Source organism: Sus scrofa, chromosome 8, assembly GCF_000003025.6.
Source record: "Sus scrofa isolate TJ Tabasco breed Duroc chromosome 8, Sscrofa11.1, whole genome shotgun sequence".
Lineage (NCBI taxonomy): Eukaryota > Metazoa > Chordata > Mammalia > Artiodactyla > Suidae > Sus > Sus scrofa.
The window spans coordinates 12,726,299-12,741,737 of NC_010450.4; the positions used below are offsets into that span (position 1 = coordinate 12,726,299).

At 44.4% G+C, this 15,439-nt stretch overlaps 1 protein-coding gene across 1 annotated transcript in view; it reads right to left on the bottom strand.

The window, feature by feature from the left end:
- The window catches only part of FAM184B (family with sequence similarity 184 member B), a 106,124-nt gene extending 90,940 nt beyond the window's left edge, over positions 1-15,184 (bottom strand). The window contains exon 1 of the mRNA XM_005674541.3: positions 14,662-15,184. Coding sequence (XP_005674598.2) covers positions 14,662-14,808 — 147 coding nt within the window. The 5' untranslated portion in view covers positions 14,809-15,184. The remainder of the gene's footprint in view (positions 1-14,661) is intronic.

The window sequence follows — 15,439 nt, forward strand, 5'->3', positions numbered from 1 at the left end:
AAGTTCCAGAAGAATATACCGTTTATATAAAAATCTTTAAAAAGAGTAAAACAAATACCATTTATTACTGTTTAGAGAAATATAGCAGACCCTAATGAGAAGCAAGAAAGTGACAGATACAAAATTTTGGCAGAGGTTACCTCTGAGGAGGAGGGAAAGAAATACTGTTAGTGAGAGACACAGTTGTTGATGGTGTCCTGTTACTTCAGCTAAATAGTTAGTACATGTGCTCATCTGACTGTTATTCTTTGTAGGTATTATGGATTTTTATGTGTGAAATATTTTATAAAAGTGCCAAGGTTCCACACCAAATTATTTTCAAAAATGCTGCCATGAAATTGTTCAATACTGTTCTGTATTATAGAGAAAAGATGGTTTTAGACACAATGCAAATATGGAAAGGAATGAGTGCATTCAACTGAGTTCTAACACCTTCTGGAGTAAATGTACTTGGAAGTCTTTAAATGTGCAGATGACACAAAACTTCTGCAGCTATCTGAACTCTAAGGACCACAACCACCACAGCACTGGAGGTGGTTTGTGGAGCAAACTAAGCTCAGCTTATCTTTCCTCAGAGGTAATAAAAGCCTGACATCAGTTTAGGCATCCTATACGATCCTTTTTTTAATTAAAGCATAGTTGAAGTACAATATCATATTAGTTTTGGGTGTACAACATACTGATTCAATATTTTAATATACTATATATTAATATTAATATCAGTGCACCAACTTCACTAGCACACAAGGAAGGCCTCTGCCCGTGTTCACACCCTCTAACGTTCCACAGACCAAGGCAGGTCTCAAGGAAAAGGCCATCACCAAAGGATGAGGACAGAATCTCTGCTCATCGGGGGTGGGGGAGGGCGGGGCAGTGGGAGTGAGTGAATATTTACTGAAGGATCATGCAAAATCCAATCTAGCACAACTATGCATCAACCGTCCTACAAGGCCTCTCCTCCTTGAATGTCTTACAAGCTCCTCAAATTCTCCGCGTCATTTGCCAAGAACCCGGCACTCTGCCAATTCCTCCTTCTGCAGCATTGAGTCTTCATGTCTAAAATCCACCAGCGGGGCATCCTGCTGAATTGGGGCAGAACGTTTGATTCTGACTGCCAGCTCCCCTGAATTCAAAATCGTCCACCATCTGGAACCCCTCACTGCCCTGGCTGAGCAGCTTTCCCACCGCAGACATGTGCCTAATTCACTCCCGTGTTTTCTGTGCCTTTTGGACTCTGAGTCCCCAGCTACTCTCAATGGGATCTTCATTTCCCAGCTCCCACTTGCTCAGCACTAGTTCTTCCCTGGCCTGTCAACCCCAGCTACCAAGGGCCTGCCACCAACTATCAAGGGCCCTATGTGTCTAAGCCCTCAGCTTGTCTAAGTCACAACGAGGAGACTGCACTGGACGGTCCTTTCAAGCACTCACCTCCTACACTGAAAACAAGCCTCTTTTTATCAGCTTTTCTCTGGGGACAGCACCTCATGGACTTGGCTATGAGCACCTCTCATGGAACTGATCCATCAAAGGGGAAAGAGGTTGGTGAATGGGGTACTGATTAACTTTTGCTTTCCCGGTTTAGATTACATTCAGAGTGTGTGCATGCGAGCACAGACAGACAGACAGACAGACACACACACACACACACACACACTCTACACTCAGTTCTAATCTCCTTGCTCTTGTTTATTTAGGCTGTCGCCAGACAATTTGATAAGCTTCCTCAGGACAAACGGGCCCTGCTCCAGGGGCCCGAGACCAGGAATAGCACTTTGGCAGCGTGAAGAGCAAAAGCTGGGCAGGATGAATGTCGCAGTATTGCTGGCTCTTGCCTGCTGTATTAATTTCTCCCTTAAAAGAAAGCTGACCCACTTTTTCCAGCCCACAGCCCTAATGGACTCTTATTCAGAGGCCATCCTTCTCCCCCATAAAGAGCTGTATTGTGTTTAATGATAAGCCTTTTAATGGAATTTGCTATTTCTGGGGCTCCAGGAAAAGGCCATTAATGCGCTTGCAAGTGCAAGGAAAAGCAGATGTTGAGACGCATGAGGGGCATGCTTCACCAGGACAGACTACCCTGGGAGGAAAATGGACAAAAACCAGAAACAGGTTCTTTTTCATTTTCTTGAAACTGGCCTGGCTCCACCGACACTATGATCTAGATAAACACTGCCTTCAAAATACGAAGCTGTCACTCCTCATGCTACCCACCCCCACATCCTATCTGCATGATCCCTACCCTATGAAATCCTAATCATAACAAAATCATCAGCAGGGTGCGAAGCGAGACCGAGACACGTGGGTAAACTAAGCAGCTCACACTGGTCACTTCTGCAAACCTGTAATTGGTCAATGCCTATTTAGGACACTGAATGCAACATGAGGAGAAGGATAGAGCAGAACTGCTGAGGGGAGATTAATCTTTCTGTTCCTGCCTGGAGCAATTCAGCTCTGGCCCCACACCTGCATATGACTCAGGAAAACTGAAGCCTTGAGGTTAACCAGTGGGTCCCCCTCCTTCTTGAGACAGTTTATTATCCATCTCATTATGACATCAGAGCCTCACAAGTAGGTCTTTCTGCTAAGAGATAAGGGACAGATCAGGAGAACTGCTGGTATGCAACTGGTTGTCCCAGACCCCTGAGCTGGGACACACCTGCCTGTTCCTCTAACTCCCTGAGCAATCTTACACCCCAGAGGTTGATACCTGGCTTCCCTTAGTGGGTCGGGGATCCGACGTTGCTGTGGCTGTGGTCTAGGTCGGCAGTGGGGTAGGTCACAGATGTGGCTCGGATCCCGACTTGCTGTGGCTGTGGTCTAGGTCGGCAGCTACATCTCCGATTTGACCCCTAGCCTGGAAACTTCCTTATGCTGCAGGCATGGCTCTAAAAAGTAAGAGAAAAAAAGAGTATAGTAACTTCAAAGAGGTCCATTAAACAGTCATAATGTGAGCTGACAGCCTGCACCTATTATTATGCCACTATGGTTTGAAAATAATTATGCCCTTGTCTGTGTAACTACAAGTGTTGCTCCCACATAACTGTTCCCGTGTTCGGATTGTAAGGGAAGAGAGTGGTAGTAAATGCCTTTTAAAAAGGTAAGCTTCATAGTGAAAAAGTCAGGACTTCTGTACATCTTGTCTGTGAGACTGTTTTTTTAAAGTTATTTTTTAAAATTTTATTATAGTTGATTTACAATGTTCTGTCAATTTCTGCTGTTCAGCAAAGTAACCCAGTTATAAACACACACACACACACACACACACACACATACATATACACATTCTTTTCCTCATAATAGCTTCTATCATGTTCCATCACAAGTAGAATATAGTTCCCTGGGTTATACAGCAGGACCTCATTGCTTATCCACCCCAAATGCAAAAGTTTGCATCTACTAACCTCAGACTCCTGGCCCATCCCACTCCCTCCCCCTTGGCAACCACAAGTCTGTTCTCCATGTCCATGAGTCTATTTCTGTCCTATACATAGGTTCACTTGTGCCATATTTTAGATTCCACATATAAGTGATATCATACGGTATTTGTCTTTCTCTTTCTGACTTACCTCATTTAGTATGAGAATCTCTAGTTCCATCCATGTTACTGCAAGCGGCCTTATTTTGTTCTATTAGACTGTTTTTAACTCATCAATAAATACTTCTTTCTCCAGATTTTTTTTTCCAATTTTCCTGATATTCTTTCATGGGAGTCTCACCCATAACAAAGGTGAGTTCTGCTCATTAAAAACTATCTCAAGGAAATAGTCTAGCAAGAGTACAGGGATGGAGTCTCAAGAATGTCCATCACAGGAGTTCCCTTGTGGTGCAGTGGGTAAAGGATTTGGTGCTGTCACTGCAGTAGCTCAGGTTGCTGCTATAGCATGGGTTCGATCCCTCACCTGGGAACTTCCGCACAACTGCAGGTGTGGCCAAAAAAAGAGAAACGTCCTTTACAATATTTATAATAGTGAGAAACTGGAATCAACCAAAATGTCCATCAGTAATAGTCCCCACATAGCTCAGAGACCCCTTCTTGATCCCTCAGATTGTTCAGTGTTTTCGTACTCCTTGCTACCCCATATCAAAATCAGATTTTGATTTTTGTATAGAAACAGTCGAAGCTCTTTTGACCTGTCTCTGTTCAATCACTATGTGGGTAACCTCCTACACTTCACTCTTTCTCTGGAAAGCCACCACACTTCTGCTCCCAGTCATCATTGCTTGCTTATGCCAGTAGTATTTGTGATTGTCATTATGGAATTTAACACCATGCTAAGTCAGTTATATATGAATGTAAAGAGTAAGTTTTTCTCTGGAAAAACCAGGCTGTGTGCTTTGAAAAGACTCAATAAAGGCAAGTTACAAGAGAAAAAAAAAAAAAAACCCTGGTATTCAATGAGATGTGAGAGAGAAGTGCAAAGCTGTGAGGTATAAAAGGATTCTGATCCGACTAGGAACCATGAGGTTGCGGGTTCGATCCCTGCCCTTGCTCAGTGGGTTAACGATCTGGCATTGCTGTGAGCTGTGGTGTAGGTTGCAGACGCGGCTCGGATCCCTCGTTGCTGTGGCTCTGGCGTAGGCTGGTGGCTACAGCTCCGATTCGACCCCTAGCCTGGGAACCTCCATATGCTGCAGAAGCGGCCCAAAGAAATAGCAAAAAGACCAAAAAAGAAAAAAAGAAAAAAGAAAAAAAAGAAATAAAAGGATTCTGAGTCCAGAATGTTTCACATTTTAGATTCTCATTTGCCACTGTTTTTATTTATTTTTTTCGTTTTATGGCCACATCTGTGGCATATGGAAGTTCCTGGGCTGGGGATTGAATGCAAAAGTGGAGGCATCTTAGTGAGGTTCAAAGGCACACAGTTTAAGGTATACTCCATCCTATTTTAAGGCAAAAAGATTTCTGTGAGAGATCCGTCTCTACACCATGAGCCACATCGTTAAATGAAAAGATTCTAACAGAGAGGGCTTGTTAAAACAGATCTCAAGTTCTCAAATCTAGAATCCTAAAGGAAACTGGGATGGACCTATTTAAACATCTGTCTGCACACAAGCTCCTGCACGCAGGAGGGTATTTTCGGAGAAGCTAAGGGAATCAGTGAGTGCAATAAAACGTCCACACCTTCAAGCCATGAAAACGCAGGGCTCAAGTGGCAGCCTGGTGGTGACTCACGCAGCAGCAGATGTCACATCTACTGCCTGGGACACTGCCCTGACCTCTCAGTCCAGAGAACGGCCAGCTTTGTTCCCCGATTTTAGGTTGACAGATGGGCAGTGGTTCTGTCCCTCTCAGGTCTTCTAGCTCAGGAAGGGGAGGGGACACCAACATCGGTTCAAGCTTATGATCTCCCTTCCCTGGGGCAGGATGCTCCACACACATCCCTTGAGTTAATGAGCCTTCACGACAAATTACCAAGGAAGCAAGAACTATTTTTCTCAATTACTGATGAGGCAGGTTGGCCCTTTGGGTTGGAAAGTCAGAAAAGGTCTCTCTGAAGAGATAGCATTTCAGCTAAGAGTAGCCATGCGGGATCAGGAGGCGGCACAGTCCAAGGATAACCCCAAATTGCTTGTTAGCTCTCTAGGTATCCTCATGTTTACTGTCATTTACAGTTATTAGTATAAACTAGAGTAAAAAGCATCCCTCTAGAAAGAAATCAAATTTAACTTCATTTAGAAGATAACCTGGAAGAGGAATTATAATTCTTTTTCCTTAATATTGCTGATTTTATTTATTTATTTATTTATGTCTTTTTGCTATTTCCTGGGCTGCTCCCGCGGCATATGGAGGTTCCCAGGCTAGGGGTTGAATCGGAGCTGTAGCCACCGGCCTACGCCAGAGCCACAGCAACGAGGGATCCGAGCCACATCTGCAACCTACACCACAGCTCACAGTAACGCCAGATCCTTAACCCACTGAGCAAGGGCAGGGACCAAACCCGCAACCTCATGGTTCCTAGTCGGATTCGTTAACCACTGCGCCATGACGGGAACTGCAATATTGCTGATTTTATATTCAGGGCCTATTCTCCATGACAGCATCTTCCTACCTCACCCTTAAACAATCCACTATCTCTCCCCCACACATCCAATGACTGTCTCTGCTAATGCGTCTTCACAGATCTCACTAAGGTTCTGGGATGTGGGGACATACAGTTCTGTGTACTAACAATGAAATATTAGAAAAGGAATATAAAAAACACCTTTTAAAATTGCACCCCCCCAAAAATACCTAAGCATAGATCTGACCACAATTTATATGCTAAGAACTAGTAAATATTAATAAAGGAAATTAGAGAGGATTCAAATAAATGGAAAGATATCCCATGCTCCTGGGTTGGAAGAATCAATATTCTTTTTTTTTTTTTTTGTCTTTTTTTGCCTTTTATAGGGTCATTCCCATGGCATATGGAGTTCCCAGGCTAGGGGTCGAATCGGAGATGTAGCCATCAGCCTACACCACAGCCACAGCAACGCCAGATCCGAGCCGCATCTGCGACCTACACCACAGCTCATGGCAATGCCAGATCGTTAACCCACTGAGCAAGGCCAGGGATTGAACCCACAACCTAATGGTTCCTAGTTGGATTCGTTAACCACTGCGTCACAATGGGAACTCCTCAATATTCTTAAAATGGCCATTCTACTCAAAGCAATCTACAGATTTAATGGGATCCCTATCACATTACCCATGACATTTTTCATAGAACTAGAACAAATAATCCAGAAATTTATAGGGAACCATAAAAGACCTAGAATTGCCAAAGCAATCCTGAGGAAAAAGAACAAAGCAGGAGGCATAACTCTCCGAGACTTCAGTCAATATTACAAAGCTACAACAATCAGAACAGCATGGTGTTGGTACAAAAATAGATACATGGATCAATGGAACAGAACAGAGAGCCCAGAAATAAACCCAGACACCTATGGTCAATTAATCTTTGACAAAGGAGGTAGGAACATAAAATGGCAAAAAGTCTCTTCACCAAGAGGTGCTGGCAAAACTGGACAGCTGCATGTAAATCAATGAAACTCACACCATGTACACAAATAAACTCAAAATGCCTTAAAGACTTGACACCATAAAACTCTTACGAGAGAACATAGGCAAAAACGTGCATAAACCATACAAATGTTTTCTTAGATCAGTCTCCCAAGGCAATAGAAATAAAAACAAAAATAAACAAATGGGACATAATCAAACTTACAAGCTTATGCACAGCAAAGGAAACCATAAAAACAAAAATGAAAAGGCAACCTACACAATGGGAGAAAATAGTTACAAATGATGCAACTGACAAGGGCTTAATCTCCAAAATATACAAACAACTCAAACAATTTAACAACAACAACAAAAAAACCCAAATGAAAAATGAGCAGAAGACCTAAATAGACATTCTCCAAAGACATAGAGATGGCCAGCAGGTACATGAAAAAAATGATCAACATCATGAATTATTAGAGAAATGCAAATCAAAACAACAATGAGGTACCACCTCACACCAGTCAGAATGGCCATCATTAATAAGTTTACAAATAACAAATGCTGGAGAGGGCATGGAGAATAGGGAACCCTCCTTCATTGTTGGTGGGAATGTAAATTGGTACAACCACTATGGAAAAAGTATGGCAGTTCCTCAGAAAACTAAATATAGAACTACCATATGACTCAGCAATCCCACTCCTGGGCACATATCCAGAGAAAATTATAATTCAAAAAGAAAGATGCACCCCTATGTTCACTGAAGCACTGTTTACTATATCCAAGACATGAAAACCACCTAAATGTCCATTGACAGATGAATAGATTAAGAAGATATGGTACATGTATACAATGGAATACTACTCAGCCATAAAAAAGAACAAAATAACGCCATTTGCAGCAACATGGATGGGACCAGAGGTCATCATACGAAGTGAAGTCAGGAAGAGAAGGACAAACACCATATGACATCACTTAAATGCAGAACCCAAAATATGGCACAAATGAACCTATCTACAAAACAGAAACAGAGCCACAGACATAGAGAACAGACTTGTGGTTGCCAAGAGGGAAGTGGGAAGGAGTGGGATGGACTGAGAGTTTGGGGTTAACAGATGTAAACCATTACACTTATAATGGATAGACATTAAGGTCCCACTGTGTATCCAATCTCCTGGGATAGACCATAATGGAAAATAATGTTTAACAATATTTAGTAACATTTAAAAAATATTCTAAAAATGAGAGTCTCGGAGTTTCTGTTGTGGCTCAGTGGTTAATGAACCTGACTAGCATCCATGAGGATGCAGGTTCAATCCCTGGCCTCGCTCAGTGGGTTAAGGGATCTGCCGTTGCCGTGAGCTCTGGTGTAGGTCGCAGATGAGGCTCAGATCCTGCGTTGCTGTGGCTGTGGCGTAGGCCAGTGGCTACAGCTCCGATTGGACCCCTAGCCTGGGAACCTCCATATGCAGCAGGTGTGGCTCTAAAAAGACAAAAGACAAAAAAAAATGTGAGTCACTTTGCTGTACAGAAAAATTGGCGCAACATTGTAAATTAACTATATTTTCATTTTAAAAAATTTAAAAAACAGTTCGAGGAGGAAGGTTGTTCTGAGACCAAAACATTACATTACTGCTAAGATTAGTATTAGAGAAGGTAGCTCATATCCACTGGCAAGCTGGATTCATGATATTCATCCACGAAGTCACAAGGCTGGGCCAGGGCAGTTCTTTCCCCCAAAACTGCACCCACCCCTGTAAAATCAACGGCTTGGTGGGCAGGGCAGAATGTGTGATTCTTTGGTCAGATCACAGAATGAAGAAGGAGGGAGAAAGAGGAAAGAGTTCTGCAGACTCAGCCTCACTAACTAGATATATGTTTCCCCTCGCCTGGGAAAGAATACTAAAGATGATCAAGAGAGGTTATGGAAACACAGAACAGAGGCATCACCCCCCCACACACCCCCACACTGGGTTCTGAATGTCCTGACGTCCTAACATGACACCAGGCAAGAATGCTGACCCTTCCTGGGGTCTCAGATTCTCCTTCTCTCAACCGGAAGACGGTGCTTCTCTCCCTGCCATGCAGAACTGCTGTGCACACAGGGTGTGTGGCTAAGTCCAAGGCTTTGCCAAGAACACAAACACTAAAGAATCATAAGGTATTACTAATGTGTAGCAGCTGCAGGCATCTGATTCGGCTGTAGGCCTTAGAGGGTCTTCTGACATCCTGGCAGACAGCATTTTGCAAGGGTGATTTGGGGGATCCCTTGGGGTTATTTTACTCCTTATACTTTTAGCTTGGCAGCTTCTGGCACGGAGAGAATGGTTCATTGCCTCCAGGGTACTTTTCTTCTAACTGCCGCCCATGAGAGGGGGTCCCCTGGGTATGTGGCTGTCATGCTTGTGGGCTGGGTTCCCGAGAGTCAGCCTTCTGTTAGAGCAACGGTTCACGGAAAGGGATCGCCTGCTTTCCCACTCACTTTCATGTTCGAACATAAAAGAGCCTTTGCTGAAACTTGTAACTGGCATGAGACACTCCATCCCTCCACAAAAATGGGAACTGGGGAATCTCTGGGGATGGGGGATGCCAGTGCTTCTGGGTATGAGGATGTGGCAAGAACTACAAAAGGAAAAACCAGCTAGAGATTTCTGGGAAGGTGCAAAAGGAGAGACTGGCCAGATGGACCTTGGGGACAAGGCTGGGCAAACCTGCTGATGCTTTCAAGACCAAAGCATCCCACGGGCTTTCATGGGGGATGGATTTGGAGCCTCCTGTTCTCCCAATCAGCTCCTCTGTGCCCACTCTACTGCTTAAACCTGGTGGTCCTCAACCTCCTGTGAATATTAGAGCTCTTGAGGGGCTTTAGAAAATACAACACCTGTCGCCTCTCTCTCTTGTCCTTCAAAGATAGGGCCCAGAGTCTTGTGCACTTTTGTTTTTCTTTTTTTTTTTTTTTCCTTTAGAGCTACACCTGCAGCATATGGAAGTTGCCAGGCTAGGGGTCGAATCTGAGCTGCAGCTGACAGCCTACACCACCCCCACAGCAATGGGGGATCCGAGCCACGTCTGAGACCTACACCACAGCTCATGGCAGCATCGCATCCTTAGCGAGGCCAGGGACTGAACCTGCGTCCTCATGGATACTAGTCAGGTTCATTACTGCTGCACCACAACAGGAACTCCCTGTTTTTAACTTTTAGAAATAATTTCAAACTTCAGACAAAATGCCAGAAAAAGAAGAGTACAAACAACAGCACATACCCTTTCTCCAGATTCATCTATTCTTACATTTTGTCCCAGTGTTTTATTGTTAGCTCTGTATCTTTTATTTTCTCTATTTTATTTATAAAATAAAATTCTTTGAGGTGAAGACATCATACTTCCTTAAAAATAAGACATAGTTCAAGGTGCATTTTCTCAGAATAAGGATATTTTCTTGCAACCTGTCAATGCCAGTAAATTTAACATTGATGCAAATACTTTTACTTTCTCCATCATCATATTCAACTTGTCAAGTGACCCAACTATCTCCTTGTAGCATTTTTCCCTCCAGATTAGAATCCAGTGTAGGATCAGGTATTGAATTGAGTTGTCATTTCACTGGTGTTTGTAAAAGCTCTCCAGGTGATTTTAATGTACCTCCTGGACTTTGGGCCATTGTGTAGACAAATACTTACTTCACTTAACATATTGAGTGATATCAGGTGCAACCAATTGTGAATAAACTAAGAAGCTTATAATTTTTTTTTTGTCTTTTTTGCTATTTCTTTGGGCCACTCCCGCGGCATATAGAGGTTCCCAGGCTAGGGGTCGAATCGGAGTTGTAGCCACCGGCCTACGCCAGAGCCACAGCAACGCGGGATCCGAGCCTCGTCTGCAACCTACACCACAGCTCACGGCAACGCTGGATCGTTAACCCATTGAGCAAGGGCAGGGACCAAACCTGCAACCTCATGGTTCCTAGTCGGATTCGTTAACCACTGCACCACGACGGGAACTCTGGAGCTTATAATTTTAAGGGACAGACATATACAAGTCAACAGCAATATCAGATAAGTATGATCAAAGAACTATTTACCAAATCTGTAGAACTTGTTTAATCTGTTTCATTAAATTTAACAAGCTTACAGAGAGTCAACTAGGTCCCAGGCACTGTATGAATTTCTGGAGAAAGAGATTAATAAGGAAAAATAATAAACAAACAACTAATGATTAATGAACACACGATGAATTACAATAGTGAGGTCTTTCAAAGGTTTTTCTCGGGGGAAGTAAGACTTAAAAGATAAGTGGGATTCAACCTGTAGTGATGAAGACATTTCAGGAAAGGAAACATCAAGAGGAAAACCAGAGAAAAAGTGAGGGCACACAAAGCAAGGGGGAGAAGTGTATTTCACTATGATTTGAGAACCGGGTGGGGGCTGTCGTACTAGATCCTCCTGGGAAAGCAGGCTGGAAAATGTAAGATGGTACAGTTACTTCTGAAAGTCACTTGGCAGTTTCTTATTTACCATATAACCCAACGATGCCATTCCTAGGTGTTTACCCAACAATAACAAAAATATATGCCCAGGAATGCAATGTTTGTAGCAGCCCCAAAGTGGAAACAATCCAAATGTCTATTAACTGATGCATATGATCATCAGAAAATGGTCTCTCCATACAATGGGACACTACTGAGTCATAAAAAGGTATGAATGAATGATAGATGCTCCAACAGTTGATGAACTGCCAAAACATTATGCTGAGATTTAGCAACTAAGTGGAAAAAGCCAGATGGAAATACCACATGTTGGATCGTTTCATTGATATGAAATGTCTGGAAAAGACACATTTAAAGAGATAGAAAGTATTTTCATGGTTGTCTGGCATGGGGGTAGGAGCAGGGATTGACTACAAATGGATACAAAGGATGGTGACAGAAAAGTCCTAAAACTCCATTATGGTCATGGTGCAGCAACTCTGTAAATTTACCCCAAAAAGGTTGACTTTTGTGATGACTTTTATGATGTGCAAATTATACTTCAGTAAAGCTGTAAAAATTAAGAAGTTACTAAAACTAGACCAAAAGGAAATAAGAACAGTAATCTTAGAAATGAAAAGTGTAATTCTAAAATAACAGATGGGAAAAACTCTGGCGTGGACAAATGAGAGGATTGGCAAACAGGAAGACAGGATTAAGGATTTCACCAGGATACAAGGGAGACCAAGACAAGTTTTTAATAACATATCAGGATATGGATGGAGAGGCTTCCTTACTCTCCTAAGGGCAGTTCCAGAAAAGTGAATGAAGACAATGGCAGAGAAACAATATTTGAACAGAAAATCATTGATAATATTCCAGAATTAAAGAGAGCACGAGTCTTCACTGCCAAGTACACCACAAGTTCACTCACTAGACAATTCTAATGAAACGGCTAAACATCAAAATAAACACACACAAATCTTAAATGCTATCAAGAGAAAAGGCAGATTATCCGCAAAGGAATGAAAATGTAATTGCCAGTAGGATTTTTACCAGCTGCAATTAGTACCAGAAGACAATAGAGCACTATCGACATTGTGCTATGGGAAAACACCTGTTCACTAGAATTTCGTACCCAAATAAAGGGCCATCCAACTGTGAGGGCAAAATAAAGTCATTTTCAAATATACAAAGAATTGCTTCCCCCACCAAGGTCCCTACAAAAAGAACTATTAATCAGTAATCATAATAAATGCACATGGATTAAATTCATCTATCAGAGATACAACTTAAAACTTACAGAAAGATTTAAATATAAAGAGGTGGAAACTATTACATACGAATAGCCAAAAGAAAGGTGGCAAATCAATATCAATATTGAAAATGTCTGATTTAAGCAATTAGCATGAAAATGGTAAAGAGAGGCACTACATAAGAATCAACTGTGATTTCTAGTGCAGAATATACTTTGAGAAACACTGCCTGCTACGTACGCACTGCGGGTCATGGCTGCTTTCTTCAGTGCTCAGCACATGATCAGGACATCAAAATATTAACAGGTCGAGTGACTACTGTTACCACGTTACCTTAAAATGATCTGTTTATGCACTTGTCATACCACAAGGGCCAGGTCCCTGTCTTACTCAGTTTTATGCCATCAATACTGAGCACAGTGCCTGGCACACAGTAGGCGTGCCATAAATTCAACTAAGTTCAAGGTTCATCTCTTCCATAAAATCTTTCCTAACTGTTCTAACCCATAATGGCTTATCCTTTGTTTTGACTTTGGTAGCACTCACGACTTGCAATATCCAATTTAGCAACTGATTATACAGTAGTGTCTTTTAGTTTTTTTTCTAACCTTGTTTCTCCCAAAATATTTTAGATTATTTGAAGACAGAGAAGATGCCTTGTACTGTGCCCAGTGCCTCAAATCAATGCTTTTTTCCAGTCAATGTCACTACTTAGAACTAGTGCAATTTGGAACTAGTGCCATTTAGAACTGGTGCTATTCAGAACTATTTAGATCAGTGGTGCCAGCAGCACATGCCAAGGCCTCCAAGGAGTTATTTCCATTTTCCCCTCTTCATCCTTGTCTAAGGAGATCGCTGGATATGCAAAGGCTCACATGCAAAAGATGTGGAGACGTTAATGGGGGGGGGGCGCTGTCAGGAAAAAGCAGCTAGTATCCAATTCCAGGTCTCTGCTCACTTCCTTCTGGCAAATTAGGGGGAAAAAGCCTGTGAGCCCACAAAGAGTGGGCGTAGGAAGTGGGAGGAAGATAGTCGGGGAAGACAGCATGTCCCATCCACAGAACTCGGAGCTCACATTCCCCGGGTAGGCATGTTATCAGGCGTTTATTGTAAGATCAAAAGGAAACCCCAAGGCAAACAGCTAAATTCAGACACTGGAGACCTTGTATAAAAAAAGACAGAGAGGGATGTTGTTTTCCAGCTACACTCAAGACACAAGGGAACCTGCCCCAAGGAAGTCCTAACTGGGAAGCTGCAGGGGACTAACAAAGGACAGGGTGGCATCTTCTTGCTGGTCTTCATAAGGAAGAGACCACGGTCTCTGGAGGTTCAGTCAGGGCCCTGGGATGAGGTAGGGAGATGGGCTGGCTGACCTCCCAAGGTCCTTTGTAATCCTGTAATTAAACGGTGAATCGTTCACTTCCCCATTTATACTCCAGAAGCCGTCCGTGCAGTTTGATAGTAAGTCCCCTGGGCTACCTTCCAGGTTTAGTACGGTGCCACGCAAGCTGCTGGCACTCAGCAAAGGACTCAAATATTTGCTGAATGAAGGAATAAAAAGAATCAAGCGTTTAAATAGCCCACATGACCTCCTCCCCACCTGTAAAGTACGGCGATGAATGAAATCACAACATTCCAGGCAGGATCACTTGAGCAGAGCCGGTAAAGGAACACACACACAAACACACAGAGCACTGATTCCACTCGATTCACAGTCCCACCTTGGGAACACAGACCACCTGCTCCACACGCAAGCTTGGCGAGGATCCTCTCTCTCAGCTGCTTTAGGACTGTGCCTTCAGAAGGTCACCAAGATTTAAGACCGCTTCTCTTCCAGGTCTCCAAGACAAAGTTTCAGCTCAGACTGGGCCTGGGCCTCCCTCCCGCGCGTCCGCACTCCCTTCCCAGCCCGGGCGCCCCGGGCACGCAACTAGCCTGCCCGCGGCGCCTCAGCTTACCTTGGTGAGCTGGGCAATCTTCTTGCACATTTTCACGTGCATCTCGGGATCACAATCCATTCTCCAGCCTGCGCCACTGCAGGCATCGGCTTTGGAGCCCGGGCAAGTCCCGGGCGCGTGAATTTTGCTGTTGAGGGCAGAAGCCATCGCTGAAACGCGTCCCGCACTCAAGGGCTCTGGCGCGCTTGTGTTCTCGCTGCCCACGGTGTGCACGTGCTTGCGCGCGCGGGCGTGTGAGCGTGTGGGCTTTCTTGGGAGAGATGCACTGCAGTCCCGCCGCCTGCACCGCAGCGTGGCCCTTGCTGCCCCCGGGATCCGCCTCCCCGCCGCCCGAGCGCCCACCCTTCCTCCTCCAGCGCTCGCTTGCTGGGTCGGCGGGCACCCGCACCCTGCGGCTAGGAGCCGGGGACCCGCGCGTGCCGCTGGTGCTTCGCGCACAGCTCCCGGAGCCCGAGCGGGGCTTCGCCTGCAATAACCTTCCGCGACAAGGAGCCGCTGGCCTTGGAAAGGTTTGCGCTGGCCCGGCACTGCGCTCTGGGACACGTGGGTGGCGCCCAGCTCCGGATTCAACCGCTACCAACCCCGCCCTTGATGGGCATCCCGAGCCAAAGAGGAAGAAGAGCGGGCCTCAGCTTCGGGCGGCCGGGGAACCTGATACGCAGGGGGACCCTGGCGACGTGCTGCGGGAGAACTGGTGGAGAGGGGCCGGGCACCTTGACGGGAGCACACAGCCAGCGACTCCCGAGCTTCCGAGCTCCGCGCTGGGGGCGGACGTGGG